Here is a 27,165-nt window from a genome sequence, read left to right on the forward strand (position 1 = left end):
GGCGAGGCTTGCGATTGGTTGTCACGGCTGTCACTCGCGCGCGCGGCGGCGGCGGGCCGGCCGTGCGCTCGGGAGCGGCTCCGTGCGCGGCTGCTCCTTCACGGCCCTGCCGCGGGACGGGAGGCCGTGCCCACGGCCCCGGCCCCGGTCCCGGCCCCGGCCCCGGTCCCGGTCCCGGTCCCGGTCCCGGTCCCGGTCCCGGTCCCGGTCCCGGTCCCGGTGGCAGCCGGCTGTGCCCTCAGCCCCACTGGAAGCCGGTTTGGCTCTCGCTCCCGAGGGAGCCGGCTGTGCCCCCGGCCGCGCCGGGAGCCGTGAGGTGAGGCGTCGCTGTGCGCGCGCTCGCCTCAGAGCAGCCCCGGGCCCACTGTCGCCCCTCAGGCGAAGGGAGCCCCGGCCGTGCTCGTGGTGTTTCATGTGCAGGGAGAGCTGAGAGGCTGGAAGAGGAGCCGCCTCCGGGCCCGGTGCTGCTCCTAAGCCTCGTTCACCGCCGCGGGTTGGCAGCTCCTGGCTGCCCTCCCCGATGTGGCCTCGGGGCTGTGCGGCGCTGGCTCAGCCGGACACTGCCAGCAGCTGGAACGGGACTGGGACAGTGCGAGCTCCAGCCCTTGCTCGAGCCTGTGAGTGGGGCAGGGCCGAGAGTGCGAGTGGACCTTTCCACAGCCACCTGTGCACGTGAGGCTACAGGGAGAGGGAGCTGGGGCTGAAAGGACCAAACTACGAAACTGCAGAGGGGAAAGGGAAATCTGCCTCCTCCCTGTGTGCAGACTGGTATTTGTACCAAGAAGTAGCATGCAGGGATTTTACATAAGTAGCTGATCTCCTTTATTAAGGGAAACAAAACAAGGAGCCACTGGAGAGGGTCCAGCAGAGGGCAACAAAGATGAAAGGTCTGAAGTATGTTGTGTCTTATGAAGAGACACCACAGGAGTTGGGCCTGTTTAGTCCAGAGAAAAGTGAGAGAGGATCTCGTTAATGCATATTAGTATTCAAAGGACGTTGTCAAGAGGGTGATGCTCAGCAACAGGATGAGGAGTAATGGCCATAAGGTAAAACACAAGAAGTTTCACCTCAACATTAGGAAGAACTTCTTTACGCTAAGGGTGGCAGGGCACTGGAATCGGCTGCTCAGGGGGCTCATGCAGTCTCCCTCTCTGGGGAGACACTAAACCCACCTGGCCATGTTCCTGTGTCACCTTCCTTGGTTGGGAAGTTGGACTGGATGATCTCCAAAGGTCCCTTCTAACCCCAGCAGTTCTGTGTTTCTGTGCAAATTGTTTCAGCCGTGGCCAATTAAAGTCTTCTCTTCCTCCCTTAGAACGGTAATGGTTGTTAATGTTTTATTCTTTTAGTGTTTATCTTGTAGCAGTAAACAGGGCCTTGGAGTGGGAAGCTTCCCAAATAGATACTGTAGCTGACGGACTTTAGATAAAGGCAGGTTTTCATGGAGGCTGTTTGTCTCTCTGCTGAGAGTAGCACAGATCCTTGGGCTCTTAGAGCATCCATCCCTTTGCCAGGAGGTAGCAGGTAAGACAATCTGGAGATCTTCACTGCAGGATATTCCTTCTGCTGCTTCCCTGGGCTATGTTTGATTTTACAAAGGAGGGCAGTGGAGGCCTGACTGCTCCAGGGTTTCCCGGTGCAGCAGGAGCAGGACTGTGGTGCCAGTGCCTGCCAGGCTGGAGCCCAGTTGGTCTCCCTGGCTCTCCCTGCAGCAGCATTCCTAGGGGACAGCTGCCAGCTGCTCAGTAGTTGTTTGTGTGGTGATTTTGGGGAGAAATTGGAGTAGAGGAGGTTGTGGCCTCTCTGAGACAGTGTTGAAAAGCAGCCATCAATAGAGGAATGGCAATGAGTGCTCAGGGAAACCCATAGTTGCCCCAGGGACTGTGAGTCAGAAAAGAGAGGGGCCCTCATTTCTAATGGATCACAGCAGGAAAATGTGGTTGTTGTTCTCTTTGTCTCCAACAGTTCCAAGTGTGATATGCAGCAGCTGTTTTGTAAGGTTTCATTTCCTTTGTCTCCTGCAGTCATTTTGTTTGTTTTTATTCCTCCTCTGTCTGGCTCTGCCTCTTCTCTCCTTTAGGAGACCACTTCCCTCTAGCAGGGTTTGCCCTTTCTGACCTTTCCATCTTTCAAGTGTTTCTCTTCCCTCTATTATGTTGTGAGGGGGCTCTGTCCCCCCTTGTTTGCCCTCTGGGGATGGTAACAGTGTGAAACACCCTTGATCCATGAAGTCCAGGTCTTCTGTGAGCATCCCTGCCAACCTCTGACTTGTGGTTTATGAACAGAGAGAGGAATAAAAGAAATAATCTAGGAGAGACTGAAGGTCTTCCTACAGGGAAACCAGGGTGACCCCCCTGCGGGGTGGAGAGCCAAGGACTGGAGCTGAAGGTTGGTGTGTCAGGAACTTTCTGGGCCCCAGGACGGGCAGCAGAGCTGTGCCTGTGTGTGGGCAGCTCGCTTCTGCCCTGCCATGGGCACAGCCTGGCCTCTGACCTCTGGAGATGGGCAGCTCTGGGAAGGAGCAGGTTGCAGGGCTTAGCTGGTTGGCTGGCACGTGAGTCGTTTTGGGGGTAGTCTTTTGTTACTGGTACGGTGTGAGTGATTGGTTTTGTGCTTGTGGGCTGGGATTAGGGCAAGCAGTCTGCATTCTGTCAGAGGGGAACCTGTTATTTAGTAGCCCAAGGAACTCACACTCTTCTCTTGTTTTCTAGCCCAGAAGAGCTGCAAACGCTGTCCTGTGGAGAACCCACTGACTGTGGTCAGCTGGTGCTTAGCCAGTGACCTGTGGTAGCACCAGGTGAATCTCAGCACTGACAGATCAGTAGGTGGAAACAAGGAACAGGTGTGGAAGTCAGAAACTTCAGGAACTTCACCACAATGAGATGCCTCACCCTTCCACTGCTCAGGAAGTTGTTGAGCCTCCCAGCTCAGTGTGTGCCAGGGCGAGGGACTCCAAGTAAAGGTGCTGTGCTCAGTGCAAAGCAGTTGTTTCTGAGGCAGAGCTGCAGTGCAGGACCTGGGCTCATGACTCCCACTGATATGGTCAACTATTGGCAGAAGGTGTTCGAGATAAATGGGATCCCTGAAGCACAAGAATCCAGTCAATATATTGTGTCATTTGTCCTGGGAGCAAAAACAGTTAAGTAATAGGAAAAGAGTAAGATCTGTGTGTGCTTTTCACTTCTTCATTTTCATTTAATCTCTTACCTTTTTATCTGATTTAGAGGGAGTAGAACAACTTATCCTCCCTTAGATGGCAGAGGGGGTGAGGGGTAGTGTATTATTGCCAGTAGAACACTCAGGAGTCTCTTAAAAGATCTCTTTTGCAGACACTGAAGTGTAACATAAACATCCACCCTGACTTGCCTGATGAAGTGATTCTTAATTTTAATTGGTTTTGTGTACCCTAAAAAGTAGCAGAACAGCTGTAAAGGTTTGTTTCTAAACATACAGATAAGTTCTTCTAATGGCTCTCCAGCTGGTTTCTAGCAGTCCCAGGCAATTGTGTTTGTCAGCATCCTGTGTCACCCTGGAGGATGCCCATGGAGAGGACCCTCCAGTGGCACAGGTGGGCAGATTTTAAATGACTTTGTCCTCAGTTTCAGAGTCTGGATTGCAAAAGCCTCCGCACTCCACTTACAGCACTGCAGCAGGAGCAAATCCAGCAGCTGAGCCACAAGCGGCTCCAAAGGTAGGAGCATCTTGTACCTGTTCCTTTGGAGGGCTTTCCTTCAGCCTAAAAGCAGCCAGGAGAATGGCAGCAGAGAGAGGCAGCTCAGATGTCAGCTGTGCTGTGGTGGTCTCTCATGGTGATTCAAATGAGGGGCACAACTTGTCCACCTGCAAGTTACTGTCCAGTTGGTCAGGCCTCAGCCTGTACTGGTGCATGGGGTTATTCCTCCCTGGTTTATATGATTTCATATTACTCCTTGCTGATTTTTATGGGATTCCTGTCAGCCCATTTCTCCAGAGGTCTCTGAAAATTTGCACACCCATCTGGTCTGTGTGCTGCTGAAACCAGCATTCCAAGCCTGACTGTTCGGTCAGTTTCCAGCCCACCTCATTTATCCAGTCTGTACTGCATCAGCTTGTACATGAGGATGTTATGGGAGACAGTGTCAGAACCCCAGGGAAAGTCAAGACGTGGTTTTGATGTGCTAGACTGGTCATTGTGTCATGGGTGACTATCAGCTCATTCAGGAGTGATTTCCCCTTTGTGCATCCATGCTGACCAGTCTCAATCACCTTCCTGCCCTTGGCATGTTTGGACACAGCCTCAAGGACTCTCTGTTCCATCACTTTCCCCAGTACCAAGGTGAGGCTGACTGACCTGTAGTTCCCAGTTCCAGTGCTTGATGACAAACTGGGCTGTGGGCAGGGAGCTGCCCCTGCTCCCTCATTGTGCACATGCACATTGCTGATGCAGTTGCTGGCCCTGGGCAGGGGTTGTGGTGAGCAGGGAGGAAAGCAGCGTGCCATGAGAGGCCTCCGGTCACCCAGCGCAGCCCCAGAGCGCTCACGCTCCCCTTGCCTGCCACAGGATGCCAGTGCAGTACGTGCTTGGAGAGTGGGACTTCCAGGAGCTGACCCTGAAGATGAGACCCCCAGTATTTATTCCACGGCCTGAAACAGAGGTATGAATGTGGTGGGGGCAGGCTTGGATGTGTGAGTTACATGGCACGATACAATCAGGGCATTGCTGTGAAGGCATCCTGCATGCTGTGAGGCTGCAGTGATGAGGAAATCACATCACTCCACTTCTTTTAGAATGGGGATGGTTCAGAGCTTGTGATCTGGAGCTGATGCTAGTAACCTTTGCCTCCTGCCTCAGAGGAAGGGATGCTGCAAGCTGATGTATCTCCTAATTACACAGAAATCAATTGCCATTGATGGAAGGATGTGGCTTTGCTTTCCTTAGTTCTCCTATAGGAAGGACTCCTGAGAAGTTCAAAACATCTACTGCTATGTCCCATCCCCTGTATGCTTAGGGCATACAGGAATCTAAATGTTGTCCAGAGGTTGCCAGCAGAACCCTGCAGTAGTAGGAAAACAGTAATGCAATCCAGAGAGCCTGAGTGTCCATGTGCTGGCTGGTAGGAAGTGGCACCTACCATCTGTCTCATGGCTCCATGGTGGTTTCTGGACAAATACAGGAAACTGAAAGGTAAGTTCTGAGCTGGGCTGGAATTAAATGTGACTGTCAGTCATAAGAATGTAAAAGACAGCCATACATGACCAAGTTAAAACTCTGTGTTCCCCAGCATTCCTACTGCTATGGAAGAGCTTAAGATCTACATGGTGACACTTGCCCTGACAGTAGCCTAGTTTCACTTTCAGCACATGGGCCATCCTAGCAAGGAAACTTTTTGTTTAGTAGTCCTCAGGAAAGCTTAGGATTTGCAAGGTGGGCTTTTTGTTTGGTTTTATTTTGGATTGGTTTGGGGTTTTTTACCTTCTGAGAATTTGTTTTCTTTTGGAGCCTGTGTTAACTTTTGGAGAGGAAGTGGTCTTCTAACTTTGTCTATTTATGAGTACCAGAAGCTTAAACCTGTTTCAGTCTAGTAGTCATTTCTTCAGTTGTTTGCCTGTTGTAATGGGCAAAAGTTAAACAGAAATTTAAGGACAAAGACAACCTGAGCTTCTGTTGTGCCCTTTGAAGAAAAGATGCTATTGAAATCTGTGAGGGAGTTCCAGAGCATTTAGTGGGAATCAGCACAGCTACAGCATAGACATCCTCTCAAGTCACAGGGAGGAAGAATATTTAGAACCAGAGTCTTTGTTTGGTGTGGGGCATGAGCAGCACCTCATGGAGAATCTGCTGGGCCCTAAGTCATAGTGCTGGCACTTGTGTCCAGAGAAGTTGGGAGCTCTCTGCCTGCTCTGGGTTGATCACTCTGTAGTGATTGAGTTTGGAGATGGAGCTCCAAGGAATAATTTTGCCAGTTGGAGCCAGCAATGGTTGCCTTTGTTATTGTCAACAGTATTTCTGCTCTGGATGATCCAAAAGAGTATTTCCAACCTCCAAATCCCAATTAGTTCATGGATGCAATGGGAGCATTGAAATCAGGGAAAACTTGTATGTTCTGCAAGTCAAAATATTTGCTGGTGAGGCTTCCTCTGGAGCTGTGCTCTGGTTCTTCACCCCATGCAGTGCCAGGCTCAAAACAAAGGCCTATTGTGTGGGGTGGAAGCTGGGCTGGCCAATGCTTGAGAATGTTGTTAATTGAGTCCAGATGCCTGATTTTTGTAAAAGCATCTCTGCTGGCCCAAACTGGAGTGCAGTGCTGTGTTTGAAACCACTTAACATATCCTGGTGCAAAAAGGGAGTGTAAATAGCTTAACCCAGACTTGTCTCTGGCAAAACTTTATTTGTTGTGTCACTTAACTTACTATGAAGGCACATTTTTAGCACATTTATTGCAGAAGACCAGAAGTTTATGATAATGATTCAAGAATGGAGCTCTGTGGGCAATGGAGAGTTTGCTTGTGATGTGCTGGGGAGGTTCCTGTGGCAGGAGAGCCATGGGGACAAAATCCAGCTATTGAGCAGCACCTGGCAGGACATGGCTGTATACTGGTGCTGCTTCCAGGAGCTGTGTCCTGTGTGTAACCTGTACATAAAGTGGTGTCCAGATCCTTTCCTTCTGCTGGAAGAAAGGCTGGTGATCTCTGACTTTGTGTGATGGGTTTGGGTTGGGCTTTGTCTATGTTCTTTTTCATCAGAGCAACTCTTTTCAGCCTTCACTGGACTTGAAAACTGCAGTGGAAGTACCTGCTTTCAGAAATGTTAAAGTTCTTTGCATCTGTTGCTTTCCTTTTATTTAGAATTTGTCTGCAGTGTTGTTAAAAGCAGTAGTGCTGAAACTTTTCACCAGATAATTTCTGTAAATAATCCTTGTTCTTTAGGAAGCAGTTAATTGTTATCCCAGGTTCAAGTTTATCTGTGACTGCACACACAAGCCACGTGTCTTGTTTTTGGCTGAGAAAATGTGACTCCCTAAACTGTGCAGATACACAGGCAGCTTCAAAATTTTCTTCCTAATTTTCTGTGTGTGGCTTCTGCAGGTGCTCCTGTGTGTTGGTTTGAGTCTGAGGAGAAGGGGAGCCATGTTTATGACTCGTGTTGTTCTCTGGTTGCAACAGAAGGGTTATGACTCTTGCTCCAGGGCCTTGGTAATGGCATGAAATTAAACACAGCATGACCCAAACCACAAGCATTGTTTCAGGCCTGGGGACAGAGACACGCAGAGAGAGAAGCTCCCTTGTCTGCTTCATTCTGTCCTGTGTGAAACTTGCCCCCATGTGATCTGTTTAGTTCTCTCTGGTAGCTGAGCCCTCTCCTGTTCGCTCCCTCCGGGAATATTTGTGCAGCACATGTGGCTTTGTTCTGCTGGTCCATGGGAATCTGGCTGGAAGGGGACAGGCAGCCAGAAGCAGGGAAAGAGCAGGTCCTGTTCAAGCTCTGGGAGGAAAGCTTTGGACTGGCTGCTGTGAGTTTGGGAGGCCCTTGGAATTCAGCATCCTCCCCCCTTTCCTCCCGTGGCACCAGAGCCAGGCTTCTGCACTGGGGAAGTTTGAACCAAAGTTATGGGGTGTACACAATGAGTTATCTTTGTTAGGTGATTATTGTAATGTTGAGGCATCCCTCTCTCAACACTGCTCCCTCACTGTTAATGGAGAAGAAATACCTTGTCCCAAAGCAAGTATTTTTTTGAACTTCTAAAATTTTAGAAGTTCAAAATTTTGCTTTTTTGCAAGAAGTTCTTGCTTTGGGAGAAACAAGACAAAGAGGAGGAGTATTCAACCAGCCGTGGATATGTCATTCCTTTTTGCCCGGGTGACTGCAGGCTCTCTGATGCTGCTTTGGCTCGGTCCAGGCCGCCTCCAGGGAGGGGTGTGGGATACGCGGCACGCCCGCCTCGTACCCCCAGAGGGCGCTCCAGGCTCACGCTCTGCGAGTTCCTGACTGTTCCATTTCCCATCCGTTATCCCGGCGTTTCTGATGGTTCTGAACAGGCTTAATTGATCAGTGGAAACATAAATGGCCATCATTCGTGCCTCGCAGCTTTTGATAGCTCCTACAGCAGATGGTGGGAGCAAAATGCCAAGAGAAAAGGTGGGTGTGGAAGGGTCCTTTCTTCTCTTGACAGTCAGCAGTTAAGGAGTGTTCTTAGCCAGAGCTGGATTTGGGGCCGTCCTGCTTCGTAATTGTTAATGGATCTGTCTCGCACTGATTTGTTTAATCCTCTTTGGAGTCTGTCTATGTCTGACCTCCCTGGCATCATGCGACAGCAAATCTTGTACTGTAGGTGGGAAAAGTGTATTCTTTGCTTCTGGTGCTGCCTGCTTGTTTAAGCATAAAGGAAAACCTTTAGTTTTTACTGTACAACACTTAAATAATTCACTACAGCATTTGTAATTTTTAGTTATGTCTCTGTCTATTCTTTTTCCACCTGTGATTTTTAAGCTCTTTGTTTGTTTCCCAGAATAGGTTGTTTCTTTCCCATGATAACATGCTTGAAAGCTGAAGTCAATGCTGTTTACTTGCACCTGCCTGTGGAATGGCATTCATTGTGTGGGGTGTTCTGTGAAAACACTTGAGTTAAAGATTGGCTCAGAGAAACTTTTCATGAAGTTTAACTTCTAGATAACATAATCATTAAACTTTCGAGAAGGTCCAGCACACAGAGAAGGGAGAGTTTTCTTTTCCTGACCTGTATATGCAAATAAACAGATTGCAAGGTGGGCCCTCTCTCTCTCCAGTGTTTTATGTCAAAGCAGTGACACATTTTCTGTTCCAATCAGTGCTGAAAGGAAGCCTTTGATGCAGAAATGTCCTTTCATTTCTGTAATTTCTTTACCACAGATGGATACTTCTTGGAAGGGTCTGAAGGTCACACTGTCTAGTGAGTACAGCCATTAATCAAGAGTCAGAAGATTGGCTTTTTTTCATAGTTTTGCCTCTGAGCAGTTGTCCCTTCAAGGGAAGGCTGCATCCCCTTTCTGTGTAATGGGCTTCCCAGTTTGGAAAGTGAAAAGGCTAATAGTGCCCTGTCTTGACATAGTTTAAGGTCCTTTCTTGAAATATGTGTAGACTTGTATAAGGCATATTAAACATAAATACAGTAGAGCATTATTTAATAAATAAAAACTACCTGCTCTCTGTCAAAATAGAGCTGTAAGCAAATGTGCTAAAGATGTTGCTGTTGTGGCCTCACAGATCAGATTTTGCCCACATGATAGACAGCACTTTATCCATGTATTGGAGGAGAAAAATACTTTCTGCAGGTGGGCTGTGGCACAGAGGGTGGGCAATGGAGGTCACAAAGTGAGTGGAGCAATTGGAATTGCCCTTTGAGCTAGGCACAAGGATCATATAGAGAGAGACAAATAGAGCAGCCTGTGCCTTGTGGCTGAGGTACTTGTCCTGCCAGAAGGGCTTGGAGAAAGATTTGGGATTGCCAGTGTCTCAGGGATATTGGCTGACCAGGAGCACCCACTTTTTGCTGCCCAGTGGGCTCATGGGATCCTTGCATGTGGGACAGGGGAGTGCCACGTGCCTGTAGCAGCATTAAATAATGAGTATTGCAGTAGTGGAATAGCTGCAGAACTATTATGTGCAGTTATGTTACTGACTGCTTGAGGAAGAAGTGGAAAATTACATTTGGAGAAAAAACACAGTGTGGATTAATAGGTTGAAAAAGTCTGCCTTGTTGTTGAAGACTGTGTAGCTCATCAGAGGCAAGCTTAGGGGTAAATTATCTGGAACAGACAGCAGAAATTTGAAAACTGATGTCTCTCTGGTTTCACAGACAAGTGTATAATAAGCACTATAAATGCAGGGCAGAAGAAAAGGTGCACATCTCAGCAGAGAGTGTAATTAAATGCTGAAACAGCATAGCAAGAGTCTATTGCTGGCCACTTGAAAATCAGGACAGAATGTTTTCCCCGGACAGATTTCTTCTTGTTCAAAAGGAAATGATGGAAGAAACAGGGTTGTTCCTGGCTGACTGGCCAAGATGAACTGTGGTGGTAGTTTCTGCTGGCTTCCTATGCAAGAAAACAAGACTCTGTTAGTGCAGAGAATTTCTTCCAAGCTGGTGATTTTCAGGAGAGACAAAAAATGGAAATTTAAAGCTAAAATTTGTGCTGAAGGCAAGGAAAGCAGCAGCTGTTCTGTTTTAAGTCATGCACAAACCTGTCCCCCAGGTTAACTTATATAGACTTTTCTAATATGTTCTCACAGATCTCTCTGTTGTTAATGCCTGTATTTTTGGGGGTTTTTAATCTCCCTGTTGTGATTGAAAGAGCCTTCTGTTCCCATGCATTTCCACTGAGTCCTGTAGCTCATCAGCAGTGAAAGCAGGACGTAGGACTAGAACTGGAGAAAAACAAGCATTAAAATGGCTGTGACAGATGGGACTGAAGGAGATTCCCTCATGAGGGGGGGAAAATCCTTTTCCTCCCCCAAGCTCTTTTCAAACATCCAAGTAACCAGAGCTAGGGATTAGCAAGCTGGACTAATGAATCTGTCCAGATACTGTGTCTGGCAGTGGTCAATACCTGTATCTGCAAAGAAAGCAAATACCTTTCATCTGGAGAGGTGTGGCTGGCTAGAGCTCTGTGCTGGACACCTGAGGTATGGCCACTGTACAGCAATTGGATCCACTCTTGCCCCTCAAGCATGGCTAAATTTAGATGTGACAGCTGTGGCAATTTCTCTTGGGCACGAGCACAGACAGGCTGCTGCCTGTTGGTAAAGTCATTCCTGGGTGCTGTCACAGCCTCAGCTCCAACAGATGAAGCAGCACGTGGCATGTGCCCTGACATCAGGAGCAGCTGCTGTGACCAAAGCCAAACCCCTTCCTCAGTACTGGGTGTGCTTTGACATGCTTGTGTGTCATTGCCAATGCCTAAAGCCACCCTTTCTCTCAGGATCAGTGGCTCCTCTGGAGTTACTCAGGTGCTTTCATTCCCATCCCTTTATAGTGGGACTTCCATGGGTTTGATTCCCTATGGGCCAATCACTTCAGGGCTGGACTCAGTGATCCACATAGGTCCCTTCCAGCTCAGAATATTCTGTGATTTTTCTCTTTCCTACTATAGTGCCCGGCAGAAGACGCCAGGACAAAAGCCCTGCCTGCCCATGAAGCAGTGGCTGGCTTGATGGCTTGGTTTTGGAAGTGGGATACTGGCAGGGATTTTCTAGTGCTATTGCCATGGAGTTGGGTTTCCAGCTTGGATTCCTGGTGTTTGTCATGAGCTGATTGGGAGCCAAGTGAGCAAACAAGATGGGAGAGGTGATTGGGTTAATATCAGATCAGGTTCTATGGAAAGTCCTGGATTCTGAGAATAGAAGTTTCTGGAAAGCACACAGATAAGTGAAACATTCCCAGGAAGTGAGTGAGAGCAGAGAGAAGGTTATTGGTTATCGGGGTTTTCCTGGGTTTTTTTGCTTTCCTTCTTTAGTTTAGTGACCTGGGAATTTAGAGTCTCCTGCCACCCTGGCTCTTACCCCTGGAACTTTGTCTTCCCTGCTTTCCCCTGGGGCATGGAAAAAGGGTGCCTGTAGGGAATGCAGTAGCAGTTTGTGACTTCCACCCTTGCCTTTCCCATTCCTCACTTCCTCTTGTTTTATTTAGTTAGTTTGTCCTTTTTGATGGCAGAAACATATGATAGGGCCTTCCCAGGTGCTGGGCTGTAGCAGAGGATCCCCTCAGCTCTGCAGCCAGCCTTGAGCCCAGGAATCTCTGCTGCCTCCTCCCGACTGTCTTGGGGCTGGAACCCAGCTGAGCCTGTGCTGGTTCTGCCTGGGCTGCAGCTGTGCAGCCTCTGTGCTTTGGGTGCTGGCAGCCCCTGGCCTCTCACTGCTTTGTGCAGCTGCAGTTCCAAGAAATGCAGTGAACCAGAGCCCTGGCCGCAGGGCAGAGGTGACATCAAGAGCTTGTGAGAGCAGAGAGGGTGCTGGGGGGCCTTGGGGAACCACACTTGTGGTGGAAGGGTGAGGCAGAGGCTCAGGGGAAGCTGGAGGTGTTCAAAAAGTTTTGCATTTGTTGCACTCAAAGAGAAGGTGGGGGGTGGAACCCATATAAAGGACAGTGTGAACTTAGGGTGAATCTGGCAGTCAAGCAAGATTTCCTGGAACCACAAGGTGAGAACAGCCTGTGAGTGGTTTGGCTAAGAGACAAAAACTTGAGAGCCTCTTGAGTGCTAGAAGTTAGGTAGCATGAGAAGCAAATATTTGTGTCCCCTGTACATGTAAGCACAGGGTAATCACAGAATGACAGAACAATTGAGGTTGGAAAGAACCTCTGCAGATCATCCAGTCCAATCCCCCTGTCAAGGCAGGGTCACCTGCTGCAGGTGACACAGGAATGTGTCCAGGTGGGGTTGGAACATCTCCAAGGGGGACACTTTGTCTTCTCTGGGCAGCTGTTCCAGTGCTCTGTCACCATCAATGTAAAGAAGTTTTTCCTCATGTTGAGCTGAAACTTCTTGTGTTTTAGTTTATGGCCATACATAAGATTTCCTTCAAGGAGAAACTTCAAGAGGCTACTGAATCCACTTTTCCATGTGACTTCTGTCTCTTCCTCCTGGCTGTTTCAACACCTCTGCCCACCTATTATGGAATGAAATGTGCAGTCTGTCCCTGCATGCAGGTGTCACCAGCTCCATCATGGGGCTGCCCAAACCATGTTGGGGACCTTCCTTCCCTTTCACCTTGCTGACATTGCTAGCAAAAGCAGGCAGAGGATTTTAGGTTTTCTGGTTCTGTCTGTTTGCCATTCAGTGCCTTCACTCCTTCCAGAATTGACTATGCTGCAGGAAGGAGCTTCTTGCAAAGAGTAGAGGAGAAAAATTCTTTAAAATGTTCCATTTCCCCATTCTGACACAATTATCACACTGATACCCACGTGTCTGATACCAGGCTCCAGGATGAAAGTAGTTCTGCAGTACCTGTAGTACTGGTTAGCAGAATTTTTTTTGTTGTGGGTTGGGTTGTAACTGACAATAATGACTCACACTGTAAGCAATAATTTGAATGTTAATAACTCCACAATTGAGAGTTCATTCTACCCAGTGATTGGCATGCTGTGAGCAAATATGGAATTGGGTCACAAAGTGTTTTCTTTTATTTCCCACTGGAATTTCTGTAACTTCATATCTCAGCCTTCAAAGCTGGTGATCAAACTGATGGTTAAAATGGCTTTTGATAATGTTGGCATTACACTAGCAGGTGTTTGTGCTCTGAATCTGTTCAGTCTGAGAAGACATGGGGTATCCTACCCAGTAAAGACCCCAGCCTTTGGCCAGTTGCAGTTGTCCCAGTCTCAGTTTCTCTGTGCCAGTCCCAGGCACCTCTTTTAAGCAGCATCAGCCTCTTTGTTGCTTTTCCCTCACTGTGGTTCCAGTAGGATTCTTGTGCAAAGGCTGGGAATGTCTGACTTGTCTACTTTGTAGTCTTTGTATGAACACTGTAATACTCAGCCAGAGATACTTCATCTCTAAGATGAGATTTGAAAGGGGCTCTGCTGTGTTCTGCAAAGTGCTGTAATTTATCAATTTCCAGTGGTGATATTTTGGAGGTGATGATGTGATTGGAGAAGTACAGATTTTGGCTGGATCATTTGCTAGAAGGTGAAAAATACTGAGAAGAATCTGACAAATACAGTTTCAAAGCAATTTTTGATAATTTAATCATTCCTGAAACCTAGTGGCAATGGGAGTGGGATGACTGGACATACTCTGTGTCATGATTGCTGGATTTTCCTGATTGCCAATTAGAATACATCTTCTTCTTTGCTGGTCAATCAGGTTGAAAATAATTATTCAGCCTTTTATTGTAGTGAGGTACTAATGTCTGGAAAATGATGCCATTCCTTTAGGTTGTCCCATTATTTTTTATGTCTTTTACTTTTGCACTATTATGGTAAATGTGTATTATGAGAAAACCAGCCTTTGCCTCAGTAAGAATTGAAATTAAATAACCAAGACAATGAGGGAAGGCAGTCAGAAAGCAGGACTCAAAGCCTAAGTAATATCAATGACCCATTTTATTTGTATTTTATGTGGTAAAACCTGAAATCAGTCATGTTTAAATGGGAGCTTTGGCAAGCACACTAAAATGCTTTCACTGTGGAATGTGTAAAGTAGGCATTCCATTCAAACCCATCAAGCTTGAAATTACTAATGAGAAACCTTAAGGAAGTTAATACATGGTTAGAATAGTTCCAGTGTATGGAAGTCATATTTGGACATTTGTAATCAGTAACTTGTGCTACTCTGGGAACAGATGGTTCTGAGTTACTGTGGAGATTTCCAGGAAATGTTTGTAAGTGTCCAGAAATGGCTGGTATTTAAAGAAGTGATTTAATAGCCAAGCAGAATTTTTTGTGTGCCTTTTCTTCTGTGGTCTTGGAATCCTCAGCACCCCACCTGCTTTGCCAAAGGAAGCTGTGGCTGCAGTCTCTGGCTGGCTGCAGGGCCCGAGTCTTTTCAGGCTGATTCATCTGGAGCTGTTTGAATGGCCAAAGCCTCTTCTCACAGAAGTGGAGAGATCAGGTGTTTATTTTTCCCTTTTGCTGTCTGAGTCCTGAAATAGTTTCCTCCAGGTTGGGAGCCTGTGAGACTGTTTACATCCATAATTGTCTAGGAAGGGAATCCCAGAGCAGCAGTGAGGAATTTGGGATTTTGGAGGCTGTTAGAAAACCTCCCATATGAGGGCAATGCCAGTAATGACATGGTGACCAGGGCAGGGCAATTGTGATGTGGCTCCTCATCCCTGGCTGAGTATATTTAGATATCAGTCCCCAAAGTGCTCCAGGGATGGTTCATCAAAGCTCATCTAGGTGAATGCTTCCTTTTTGTACCTGTTTGCATCTCCCTTCCACTTACTGCACACGTGGAGTGGCCTGTCATGAAGGATGGCCAACAGCTGTGAATCTCTTCAGAGGTACTGCAGCTTTGCACAAGGCATCTCTTATGCTGCACCCCAGTAAGGATGAGAGATCCAAGGAGAGGTTCTGCCCTTATGCACAAGCCTGTCCAGTTCAGGCTCCTGACAAAAGCCATTGTAAAGTAACAGAGAAGCTGACCTGCCTGCCAGGACTTGTTCCTTTTAAATATTCCAGCTTATGCCAGATATTTTTTGTAAATGTTGTTAAACTTTCTGGATTTACAGGAGAGATCCAAGAGCAGCCCTCTCAAGTAGAGAATCCTAGGGAACACCGAGGGCAGAAGGCCTGTGTGTGCTGTTGTGCCCTGGAAGCACAAGGATGGGAGGGAGCTGAGGGCACTGCTGAGCTGTTGATGCACTCAGAGGGTTCATGAGGTTTCCATCTTACAGTTTTCTCTAGTGAATAACAAAGGAAGTTCATGCTGCAGTCAGAGGGAGCTCCATGTGTGCTTTCTCTTTTATCTCATTTTCACAAACCTTAGAAAACTTTGAGACCTCTCCTGCTGTATAGGATTTTGTATAACATTGCAAAGGGATTTAAAAAAGAAAAGATTGATGTGAGGGAGGAGGCAGACATGGCAGAACTGCATACAGATCCAGGAGCATGGATAAAAATCTTTTCCATGTGATTTTATAGCAACAAAATGTAGTAGGATTCCACAATCTGAAATCCATGCAGGGAGCTGCTCATTTGGATCATTTAGTAACTCATTGCCTTGACTTTTCATCTGCAGGTTGGATTGGTTCAGATGCTATCAGGAGCTGTGTAACTGCCTCCTGGTCACCTACTGTACTGAGACTGTGTAGAAATCTTGGGTTTTGAAGCTTACAAATTCTGAAAGCCAAAAATTTGGAGTAAATGGTGTTGCAGAAGATAATGTGCTCCAGCTGTCTGGTTATTGTTTTTCCCAACAGTGGTAGAAGATTTCAGAGGATCTGTGGGAGATTGTATCCTGAGGATTTGGTCACTAATCAAAGCACCCTGTGGAGCAGATGGAGCTGAAGTGACTTCTGGCATGTCAGTTCCATTACTTCCATCTGTGTTTTTAAAATTAGCAACAAAAATACATTGGGTACAGAGTCAAGAAATTTAAACTGCAGTCTTCAGATCACAAAGGTGTGAGTCAAAACAGCTCCCTTAGTAATTTTGTTTGTTTGTTTTCTTAGGAACTTGTCTCTTTAGTTGTGGAAGAAGAATTTCAGAAATGTGAGAATTCAGCCCTCTGTTTCCCAGTTCCTGTTCCTCATCCTGTGATCCTGGAAATTGGCTGTGGGTCTGGAGCAATTGCTCTGAGTCTGCTCTGTAAACTGCCACAGGTGAGCTCCCTTCAGTGCTCCTGGTGCAATAGATGGCTGTGTTAGAGGACAGTCCCACTCTGCTCATCTTCACTGAGATGTCACAAACTTCTCTGAAGGAACTTTGGCAGCTCAGGTCTCTGACAGGCTCGGTAAGTTCCTAGCAGGTAGAGGAGGGATATTTGGGAATTGCTCCCTCTCCCCATCTGTCTGCAGGAATAGCAAAGGCATAATCAGAATGAAAGAAGTGAATGTGCTCATTCTTGAGCTGCTGCAGCTCACTAATAATCACCTTACCTTGAAGCCCTGGTGGGTGTTGGTTTAAGACACTAACCTGGACTGAGGACAGGAGGGACTGAGACATGGGCACACACTCTATTTGTTGAATTTATGGGGCAGTCATCTCTATAAACCACATTGCTGTGAATCAAAAGATCTGGTCTGTAGGAAGCTGAAGACTAAATGATACAGGAAAGGGATTACCATAGCAGTGTCAGTACTTGGGATCAAAAAGACAAGCAAATCTCACTGCCACACCTGCCAAACCACATTTTTGTAGTCTTCTGTTCCCTAGTAACAACCCACAGCTTCTGAACAGAGTCAAAAAAGCAGGAGGGGACTGAGATCTGGGTGACCAAAACCCTTCTTGTCCTGATTCTTGTGGTGTGTAACAGGTTTATGGAGATACTCTTGGTCAAGAAAATGAGAAAGGAATCCAAGATCTCATTGCCTGTGGTCAAGGGAAAAATATTCCCCTCTCCTCAGAACTGCAGACCAGCCAGTTCCTTCTCAAGAATGAGAATTGCTGTGGCCAGCCCCTCCTCTTGTAGAAATATAAGCCTGGCTGTGTAAGAATTAGAGGTTGATGCCTCTAATGGAAGGGGTGTTCCTCCTCCCAGTGACCTGAGAAGGTTAATATTTGAGCTTCATGACTTCAGAGTATAATTGCTCTGATTTTTCTGAGTTGGGAGAAGAGCTTCATGCTCTTTTCCTTGCTTGTTAATTAAAAGAGCTGTGTCAGTCTGTCTCTGTAATTCTTCATGACAGTCCTTTCCCAGCCCAAACTGCTGTACCCAGGGAAATAAGGAGCCTTGACTGATTAGAATTAGTGGTAGCCACACTGACAGCTTAGTGGAGTTACACTCTGGGTAATCTCCTTAGTGTTTGAGGCAGAATTTGGCACTAAGGTACTGAGAAAACAGCAGCAGTTTTTCATTTATGGTCTCAGCTGTGTCCTTCACCTTAAGGGTGAGCTTCATGTGTGTGGGTGCTGGCCTGGTACCATGAAATTAATCCCCTAAGGAGTGATGGCAAATCACACCATCATCTCCAAATGCCAAGCAATTTCTTCAAGCATGTGTCCTCTGTGTAAATCCTACCAACATCTGTGCTTAAAAAAACATTAGGCATAGCAAAACCAAGTTAGGCCTTGTCTGTGGTTTTCCCAAGGTGGACTTGAAGGTCAAACAAATCTCTCTTTGTGGAGCCCTGTCTCTTACCATTATGCTGGAGAACTTTCCAATACCTGACACACTGTCAAGTACATGCAGTCAGTACAGGCAGCGAATCTGTCTAAGGACTGCATGGAGTAACTGGGTAAAAGGTGTCTGCATAACAGATGGAAAATGCCAGAATCTGTGTCCAAGTGGTTGTGCTAGTGTCAGGAGGGATCCTGTCTGTGCTAGGAAGGATAAATCCACCAACATGACCTTCCAGCAGTCTGTGCCTAGCCCAGACTAGCCCTAGTGCTGAGTCTCACCCTGCCAGGAGCAGTGAGGGGTCAGTGAGCTGAGTCACTGGGGCTCTGTTGTTGTCTGTTCTGGTGGGCTGCTGGCTGTGCTGCAGAGAGCTTCAGTCTCCTTAGTGCTTTACACACATCACTGTGATCCCAGCTATGCCCTGCATGCATTCCTCAGGAGCTGTTTCTTTCAGGAGCCAAGAGTGAGCAGGCTCTTGTCAGTTTTGATCTTGCATGTTTGGCAGAGCATGTCTGCTCAGGAATCTTGATGTTATAACACCTGCTTGGTGGATTTGTTGTTTTTTTCTGTTCCAGAGCAGAGTCATAGCCATGGACAAAGAGGAGGCTGCTGTGGATCTCACCAGGGAGAATGCATATAGGTACAAGACCACATATTACTCATTTTTTTGTTAATTGTTGCTTGAGAAAGACCAAGAGTTGTCAATACTTGTACATGTCTTTCATGTTTATCACCACTGGAAACCAGAGACCGTTTAGTTGTTGAGCTCCTAAGTTTGTAACAATTCAGGAAAAAAAAAAAAAGCTTATGTTTACCAGAGTGTATTTCTTTGGCTTGTGAACATGCTTTGCAAAGACAGCAGCCTAAATAAAGCAGTGGTACTCCATGCTGTTTGTCAAGGTTTTTCAGAGTGTTTTTGGTAGCTATTCTTACCCCTGTCTGTGAACTCAGGAAGCTCAGGACTGAAGTAGGAATGTTTATGTCACTTAGGAGGTTAAGGACAAGTGTATCCTGAGCCTTTCTCTCTCTGGCTCCCTCAACCATTATTGTTGTGCTTGTTTCTGTCCTTGCTCCTCCAGAAATGCTTTGCACAGTCAAGTAGCACTTTTCCTCTGACGTGCTGCCCGGTGTCCCTCAGCATCCTCCCTGCAGTCTTGGTTTGGTGAGAATGGTGCTGCTGGAGTCCATGCAGTTCAGGCACCTGTGCTGTGGCAGGATGGATGTTCAGAGCTGCTGGCTCAATCACATTGTGCTGAAGTCAGAGAGATGTCTGTCAGGTTGTCCCTGTCCTTCCTAGAGCTCCATTTCCTCAGCTGGTTCTTCTGTCAGATTGTTCTGGACTGTCACTAGCACAGGGAACCCCAGAGCTGGAATCCCAGTATGCTTCTGATCTCTGTAGGCTTTGTCAAATGAGCTCCAGATTGCATTCACATCCTCAGTAACTGCTGGGCCCTAGCCATTCATTAGAACCACCTCAGAAAAAGTTCCTGTTGCTATTTCTCATGGAGTCCAGTACAGCTGTGAGTCTCAAGAGGTGCTCTTTAACTGGGATTTCTGTCCACAGACCCACATACCCCTCTTTTCACAAGCTGCTGCCAGCACTGGAGGGGCTACTTCTGGTGCTGGCTGCACTGGGCTGCATTTCTTCACTTCTTGCAAGTCCCAGCTTGTGTGTGAGTCTGAAGAGCTGCGTAGGAACAAGCTCTTCCCAAACTGGTCACCTCACTGTTACCCTTTGCCTCCTAGCCCAGTTACAGAGAATGGGGAGCAGAGGTTTCTTCTTAATGTGCCAGTGTCAAACCAAATTCTGTTGCAATTTTTCATAGATATAATAAAAGCTGGCCAGATCTTTGTCTCCTTGATAAACTATAACTCTGGCCTCAGGGGGAAATTGTCTTGCTTATTAACATTGCTTGTTGGCTCAAGAGTGGATGAGGGAGTATAATGCCACGTCAGAGAGCTAAATATTTCTCCATGGATATTTTCATTGTGCCTTTGTGATCTTGTCCCTGGCATGGTGCCCTTGGGAGAGAAGCTAGCAGGATAAGCTGTGTTACTGCTTGACTGAACCCAGCTTAGGTCCTGCCTGCTTTTCAGAGCTCCCTTATCCCAGCTGTGTTCTCTGGATGCTTAGATGAGTCTTACTGGATCAATCCCAGTGCCAGATCCATCTGGGCACATGTCACACAGTGCAGGAATCCCTCCCTTTCCTGATGCCCTCAGCAAAGGGAGTAGAACTTGGGTGTGAGGCCACTGTGGTGGGAGGATAGAGTATGCTGGGAAGATCTTGGCAGCTGTGAATGTATGTTATCAGATAAGAGGTGCAATATTTAATGATCTGTTGGTAGAATGTATTGCTCATGAACACAAATACCCCTCCTAATAATCTTTCTTCTTTCTGTTGTTGCATCTTGCATCTGGAATGTTACAGGTTGCAGCTCCAAGAAAGGATTCACATCATCCACCAAGATGTTTCACACAGTAACTCTTTTCTTTGTTGTTTCCCCTTTTTGTCTTTGATGGGTGGAGGGAGGCATGAGAGACAGCCAAAAGATCATTCTGGGATGCAGGCAGCAGAAGAGTGTTGAAGTTAATAGAGAAAAGGGTCAGCAAGAAGTGAGCCAGAGAAGCTTTTCCCTGCAGAGATTTCCAGGGCAGATGATCAGCTGACAGAAGTCCCTAATGGTATCAGAAAGTGAATTGTTCCTGGGTTTAGGTGTCCCAAGGTTGTATCTGAGCTGGAGTCCAGGTGCTCTTTACTGTTGCTGGGGAGAGGCAAATATATAAAGAGTGCAATTCATTCCATGCTGACATAGAGGCTTTAGATAAACAAGTGCATGCCTGTCTCTCCATTGATGGTAGAGGGAGCCCATATATTTAGCTTAGATTAAATGCCCAACCATATTCACCTGAAATTAGTTTAGTTGAACCAGGAAAGGATGCTTTTCTTCCCCAAAGCCAGCTGAAACCAGTTAAAACTAGCATTTGGGGGGGCCTGTCCAGTTAGGTCAATAGTGCTTGGCTGTTTGTCAGCAGCTGTGGAGCTGCAGCACTGTGGGTACATTAGCACACCTTTCTGCACTTGTTTTTGACACTGCTGCCTCTTAGAGCTGAAAGCCCTGTGCCAAGAGGCTGCCCAAGGACAGTGCCACACTCACATGGTTCCATGAGGTCTGATTCAGGGCTGGCCTGTGTCAGACAGAGCAGGAGTGTAGGGAGCTCTCCTGGGCTGCAGAAGAGCAGCCCACTGCTGTTTTTGCTGAGGGCCCTGGCTCTGCAGCTCCTTGGAGGTCCTGCTGCAGCTCTGTAAGAGGAGGGATGTTCACCTGGACAGCCAGTCTGAGCTCCCACTTAGGCCTTTGTGGGCTCTCTGAGTTCTGGTTGTTGCTTTAGATCCAGATGGGCACAGAGTTCCAGGGCATCAAGCTCTGTGCTTTTTAACATGTTTTTTTAAGCAGGCTCTTGATATGAAAAAATGATACTTCATCTGTGCTTTCCTTTGTATCACTCTTGCACTCCTGGGACAGGGAGCAAGGCACACTATTGCAGAAAGAAATATGATAAAGTTTTATGATCACAAAGCAGAGTCACATTTACACATGCCTGGAGACAGTTTCTTGGGGAGGATCTTGACACTGAGCTTATAGGGAAGATGCTGTGGTTGAGAGCTGCTTGTGATTCTTTTTCTTTTCTAGGTTCTGCCAAACAGCTGTTGCTCTGGGGCCCCATAGATGTCATAGTCAGTAACCCCCCATATGTTTTCCATGAAGACATGGCTTCCTTGGATGCAGAAATCCTCTGGTAATCAAACAAAGAAGTTTTTCCTCTCCTGTTCTTTGAAGCAAGGTTTTCTGTCTGCTTCCTGTACTACACACAGTTGCACACAGAACATGCAAATGTAATGTACAGGTGGAAAATATAGGTGTGTTTATTTGGGATATAATAACACAGGCTTGCTTTGACACTGCTTACATGCCTGAAGCAACATGGAATATTTGTTAAAATAGAAAAAGTACACAGTTTGAAATTAGCAAGTTCCCAGTCCAAAACTGATTGTCATGCATGTGAGAAGAAAGTCCTGCCCCCACCTCTGTCCAAGATGTGCACCAGAGCAGGTTCTGGCAGCTGAACTTTCTGCATCCCAGCTGGCTCTGCTGGGCCAGCCACAGCCTGAGCTGCTGTTTGGCATGGATCAATCAAGCCCTTGCTGTACAACACCCTTGCTCTCTGGCCAGCTTAGGGAGAACAGACCTATGTGTTGGAATTGTGAGACCCCAGCCACAGTTGGCTCCTAATTTTCAGAAATACTTCAGGGGATGTTTTCTCCTTGTGCTGAATGTGGGGTTTCTCAGCCCAGTGGTAGCTGCCTTCTCCCTCCCTGTATTTCCCACAGAAGTGGGTGAGTGCCATCCCCTGCTCTGGGAGTGCTGCAGTTCAGGTTTGGCAGGTGCACCTTTCTTTGTGGGGTGATGCAGGAATTGCTGTCAAATGTCTTTTCCTTCCCACACTCCAGCTATGAGGACCTTGATGCCCTTGATGGGGGAGATGATGGCATGAGAGTCATCAAAACAATTCTGGCTTTGGCTCCTTCTCTTCTCAAGGTTTCTGGGTAAGCACTACCATCTTTTGAATTTCATGTCTTTTATCCATCCACTTCTGTAAATTCTGTACTTCCTGTATGAAAACAAAACAGAGGGAAAATAGTTGCCAATTGTCCCCTCATTTCCCCAGTTAATAATAGTTTTTAAAATGTCATGTGTGTAAACAAAATTAGCTTGAAATTGTTAATAAAGGGGTGTGAGCCCTTTCCTTGGCTGTTGGTGGCATTTCCTGGTCATTAGTGAAGTGAGGATCTTTGAAGGTGAAAGCAGCAACAAAAAGAACATGGAAGAGAGCAGCCAAGAAAGAGAGTGCAGAAAGCAGGGGAGCTTTCTGGGGTGATGGAAGGAGAAGCAATGGAGATCTCTTTGAGGGTGGATATAGATCCCCACTTCCCTCACACCCTTTCATTAGGGGAAAATTCTTTGTTGTACCAGTACAGAATGCTGAATATCCCAGGAAAATGAAGATCAGTTAGGGATAGTTTCTTAAATGTTAAATTTCTCCCTGATTAATATTCAAGACTGATTGTTCCTATTCTCTGTTATGTGGGATCCATTTTGAAGATCAGCATGCTGATACCCAAAAGTCTGGGTGTACTGTTCATGTGCCAGGGCATTCACACATCCCATTGAATATTCCTGACATTTGGCCACCATAAGAGAGGTCATTGAAAATCTGCTGTTTTGAGAAGAAGAATGGGAATATTGAGAGGCATAGTGCATGCAGAATTCATTCCTCATGCTTTGCATGACCACAAGAGCAGAAGATGCTCCTCAGAATTTCCCAGCATTAGAGACTGGTCCTGTGGGGTTGTTTCTTAAGACTATTTCTTTTCCTTCTCTTTTTGCTTGTTTAATAAGGTCAAGCCCTCATTGAGGGGTGGAAGTTTTTTAAGGTCAGAAATGAGATCCACACCCAGCTTGTAGTTAGCCTGGTGAATTTGTAGGGAGTATTCAGTGTGGGATGCTTTAAGAGTTCTCAGGAGAGCATTTGATGGGGTTTGGCTTGTGTCCTTAGCCTGCTAAAAGTGTCTCTTGCTGTGTCCCAGGCTATAACCAGCTCCATCACTCCCTGTGCCTGTGAGCTGGGGTGGTTCTGCTTTGTCACAGGAGGGAACATGGGGAATGAGCCAGTGTCATAAAGTCTGGCAGAGATGGAAATTGCCCTGCAGTGCCCAGGCCTGGTCCTGGTGCCCTAACTGAGGTTATTTGGTCAGTTCTGTGTCGGTCTGAATGCTGGTGTTGTTTTCATAACTGATTTATGGAGACATTTACTGTGGAAGAATGTGTGTTCTGACTTCATGTCTCTTGCTGCTTATACACAGAGGGACTTCAGGCTGCCAGGCTGGTGCTCAGTGCTCCTGCAGCATTAAAACTGCCTTCTGCCTTTAAATCTTGGGGGGTTTCAGAAGCACATGGCTGGTGGTTTCTCTGGGTGAGCTTCAGAAGGGCTCATTACATCTTGATTCAAGGCTTTAACTGCTCAGCAGAGTACCATGAGAATTCCCCCCAGGATCAACACTTTCTCCCCTGAAGGAGGCAGCTGGGATCTGGATCTTATGTGGACAGCTATGATCTGGTTTGGGGTTGTTGGACTGCACTGTGTTTACTGACCTTTTCATTTCCTGCACTGGTCAGAGTCATACAGAAAGAAAGATCTTAATTTTTATCAGTTTAGCAACCTACATGTGCATCTCTCCAATTCTGCTCCCAAATGTGCCTTTTCAGGAGTGTATTTCTGGAAGTTGATCCCAGACATCCAGATATGGTGGAGCACTGGCTACAGGCACACCCAGAATTACTGCTCACCCTCCGTGCCATTCACAAGGACTTTTGTGGCAAGTAAGTCTCTTTTTGCCTTTGCATTTTTGGAGGCTTTGTGTCCTTTGAAGAATATGTCCCTGCACCTTTATGTATTGAGTGAACCCAGAGCAGCTTCACAGCTGAAGCCAGTCTTTGACAAAATGGGGGCTCCCTGGTTGTATCTCAGTTTCTGATATTCTGAAACAGCCTGACAAGTGTTTGAGTCAGAAATTCTGACCCAGGTGAGCATTTCTGATGGGGTGACTGGCTCTGGTGGGGTTATTGCCATTGGAAAATTACTGCTTTTATAGGATGGAGGTAGAGGCACATTGTCCCTAGTGAGACTTAAAGCTCTGGTCTTTCTTTTTTCCACAGGCCTAGGTTTCTGCACATCCAGAAACAAAGCAGCTGACAACTGTCAGACATAACTCTCCTTGCAGGATGCTTTTTGCTCTTGAGCCCAGCTGAGCAGCTGGTTGAAAACTCCTTCTGCCTTGTGAAAGCAATCTCCATTCCCCAGAGTGTTGGACTTTCCATGCAGGGACAGACCCCTCATATCCTGACACAGACCTCATCCAGAGATGCAGAAGTTCAGCTGAGCATGTGCAAGTGTTCCACCTTCCTCAGGGAACTGCATGAAACATTTTAGTCTGCTCTGCTAAAGTGATTCAATCATCTCAGGACCTAAGATAGAAGAGTTCACAGCTCCAGATTAAAAATACAACTTCTCAATGTGCCAAATCACCCATTTGGCCTAGAAAGAATTTATTATATTTTTTCAATTGGCCTTGAGATAATTTATATAAAATGTGACCAGATGGGGTGATAAGCTCAAATCCTGGCTTATACTGGCACATGGATTTGCAGGTATAACAGGACATAACTGTTGTGCACATTTCAAATGCAGTTCTATTCCAGGATCCTGATGCTCCAATAGCAAAGCAGCCTTTGTTTCCCACTCCTGCTGAGTGATTGTCTCTGAAGGATCTTACAGCACATCTTACAGCACCTGAATTTACAGCCTTTGACATTTGGTGGATGCTGCCAGAAATGGTCAATGCATTGTAATAAAGACAGTGCTTCAGACCAGAGTCCTTAAAAGAATTTCACTGCAACTATTCAGAGATGCTGGCAGGCCTGAATAAACATCTGGCACCCACACATTGCTCTGATAGTAATAGAAATGCCTAAATTCCACATGAGGCATTCAATTGCAACACTTTAAAGAGAAGGCCAGAGTCACTACTCCACTTTTACAGATGGAGAATTTGAAAAACAGGAGGTGAAATGACCTGCATGAAGTTTGACGAGCTGAGTTTGGAGTAGGACCCAGTCTCTTGACAGGTGTGGGAGTAGCTGAGGTCTGTCTCTTTGGGAAGGATGAGTCAGACTAGGCCTGCCTGAAACAGCTCTGAGAGAGGTCCCTAAAGTGGACAGTCAACATCATGTCAGTGTAAATAATGGCAGGATTAGATTCAAGCTGCTGCTTGCTGCTGCTGCTGCTGTTTCCAGTGGTGCAGGTTCCCTTCTGGAGCACAGCTAGCCAGGGAAGGAAGGAAGGAAAGAAGCCAAGGAAAGGGTCTGCTCTGCCAGGACAGATGGAAGCAGTTGCTGGGCCAGTGGAGGTGAGCACTCAGGAGGGCTGGGAGCATCCAGCCAGGGCCCTGCTGTGTGTGCCAGGGAGGAGCTCCCAGGCTCTGTCCAGGCTCACCTGGGGCTGCACAGCCAGAAGCATCAGGCAGGACATGCAGCAGCAAACTGAGTCTGTTGGAAGGCTGCAGCAGGGTCACAGGGTGTTACATGAGCCCTGATACATCTGTTCCCTTTGCCTCTCCCACATCTCACTCCTCAGATGAGTCTTCTCCATCCCCTTCACTCCTGAACATGGGCCCTGCTTTCCCACAGACACCTGAGCTCTCTCTGATGAACCAGCACTTGGGTTCCAGCTGGAACCTTTCCCTACTCACAGTTCTTTTCACAGACTTGCCTTTCACCCATTGTACTCTCACATTACATTTATCCACTCCAGTAGTTTACCATGTCTGTACACTCTTTACTTGAATTTTTGAGTCTTCTCTGGCCTGCAGTACCTGCCCAGGTTAAACACAGTAGAGGAAATCTAGGGAAGGAGAGAACAAAAATAGGTCAGTTAAAGTGCACTTGAGCATAGGTTTGGAAATACCATTTCAGTACAGCTGATTTCTGGCCTCCTAGAGCCATGAGTACAAAGTTCAGTCAAACACTATTTTGTGTGGTTGTGGCTTTTTTTCTAATAGTAATTTAGGGGTATTAAGTTCAGTTTGTTTAAAAATTAAATTTAAAGAAATGAATTCTCAGATTTCTTCTGGGTGTTAGCAGTGTTTGTATATGAAACAGAGCATTCTACACAGCCTGCTTCTGCAGGAGGCCTTAAAAGCTGGGTAGTCCATGAACTGATGGGGGTGTTAAACAGCATCATGCTGCATTCTTTAGAGGGTGGGCTGGTTCCCTGCAGACAGGTGCTAGGTGCCCTCTAAGAGTGCCAGTGGCTGGGCTGCAGAAGGCAGGGTGCTTTTTCTTGGAAACATCAGCCAATCCCTTGTCCAAGCCCTGAGCAGAACAAATGCCTTGCAAGACAGACTAGTGGTCTAATCCAGTTGGACAAGTGTAAATTCCTATACTTACCACTAAAACACTTGCTTTTCTATGTATTTGCATTGCATGCTGGTTATATATCTTGGAAAATCACATGGTGCTGCTGACCTTTTCATAAAAGGAAAAATTGCTGTTCTCCCAGGAGGCTGGATGTTCCTGTCAGACTCGCATCCAAGGGAATGTGCTGCTGTAGTACAATGTGTTCCTGGTGCTTTACACACGTTGGCCTGGGCTCCTTTTGGTACAGAAGCACTGCAAAGCTCTTTGGAGGTTTCAAGGAGCCTGGCTGTGGTGCCCTGGGCCGTGTGGGTGTTGCCTGAGGGCAGGAGGCCGAGCTGGCACTGGCAGAGCCCCAGGCACGAGAGCTGCTCCCTGGAGCCACAGAGGCCGAGGCTTC

At 46.9% G+C, this 27,165-nt stretch overlaps 1 protein-coding gene across 4 annotated transcripts; it reads left to right on the forward strand.

Annotated features, from left to right (window-relative positions):
• Positions 1 to 61: 61 nt before the first annotated feature.
• On the forward strand, positions 62 to 26,476 carry HEMK1 (HemK methyltransferase 1, mitochondrial release factors N(5)-glutamine). Of its 4 annotated transcripts, none has more exons than XM_071439926.1 (11): positions 62 to 617; positions 2,712 to 3,138; positions 3,600 to 3,691; positions 4,541 to 4,634; positions 16,124 to 16,273; positions 18,306 to 18,370; positions 20,162 to 20,211; positions 21,426 to 21,531; positions 22,244 to 22,339; positions 24,060 to 24,173; positions 24,510 to 26,476. In XM_071439926.1, exons 2-11 carry the CDS (start codon positions 2,878 to 2,880, stop codon positions 24,544 to 24,546), a joined length of 1,065 nt encoding a protein of 354 aa, XP_071296027.1. In that variant the 5' UTR covers positions 62 to 617; positions 2,712 to 2,877; the 3' UTR covers positions 24,547 to 26,476. The 4 variants fall into 4 exon arrangements, with proteins under 4 accessions (XP_071296027.1, XP_071296026.1, XP_071296028.1 ...); XM_071439925.1 differs by having other exon boundaries at positions 62 to 316; XM_071439927.1 differs by having other exon boundaries at positions 62 to 316; positions 3,606 to 3,691.
• Positions 26,477 to 27,165: the final 689 nt, after the last annotated feature.

This window comes from Agelaius tricolor, unplaced genomic scaffold (assembly GCF_023055355.1).
Source record: "Agelaius tricolor isolate 1412-34295 unplaced genomic scaffold, bAgeTri1.0.p SCAF_14, whole genome shotgun sequence".
NCBI classification, from domain to species: Eukaryota; Metazoa; Chordata; class Aves; order Passeriformes; family Icteridae; genus Agelaius; species Agelaius tricolor.

Excerpts from the sequence above, each read along its gene's own strand:
- HEMK1 (XM_071439926.1), top strand. The coding sequence starts at position 2,878 with ATGAGATGCCTCACCCTTCCACTGCTCAGGAAGTTGTTGAGCCTCCCA. Across the intron at positions 3,139-3,599 it reads TTGTCCTGGGAGCAAAAACA|TTTCAGAGTCTGGATTGCAA; the intron begins GTTAAGTAATAG and ends CTTTGTCCTCAG. Across the intron at positions 18,371-20,161 it reads ACCAGGGAGAATGCATATAG|GTTGCAGCTCCAAGAAAGGA; the intron begins GTACAAGACCAC and ends GGAATGTTACAG.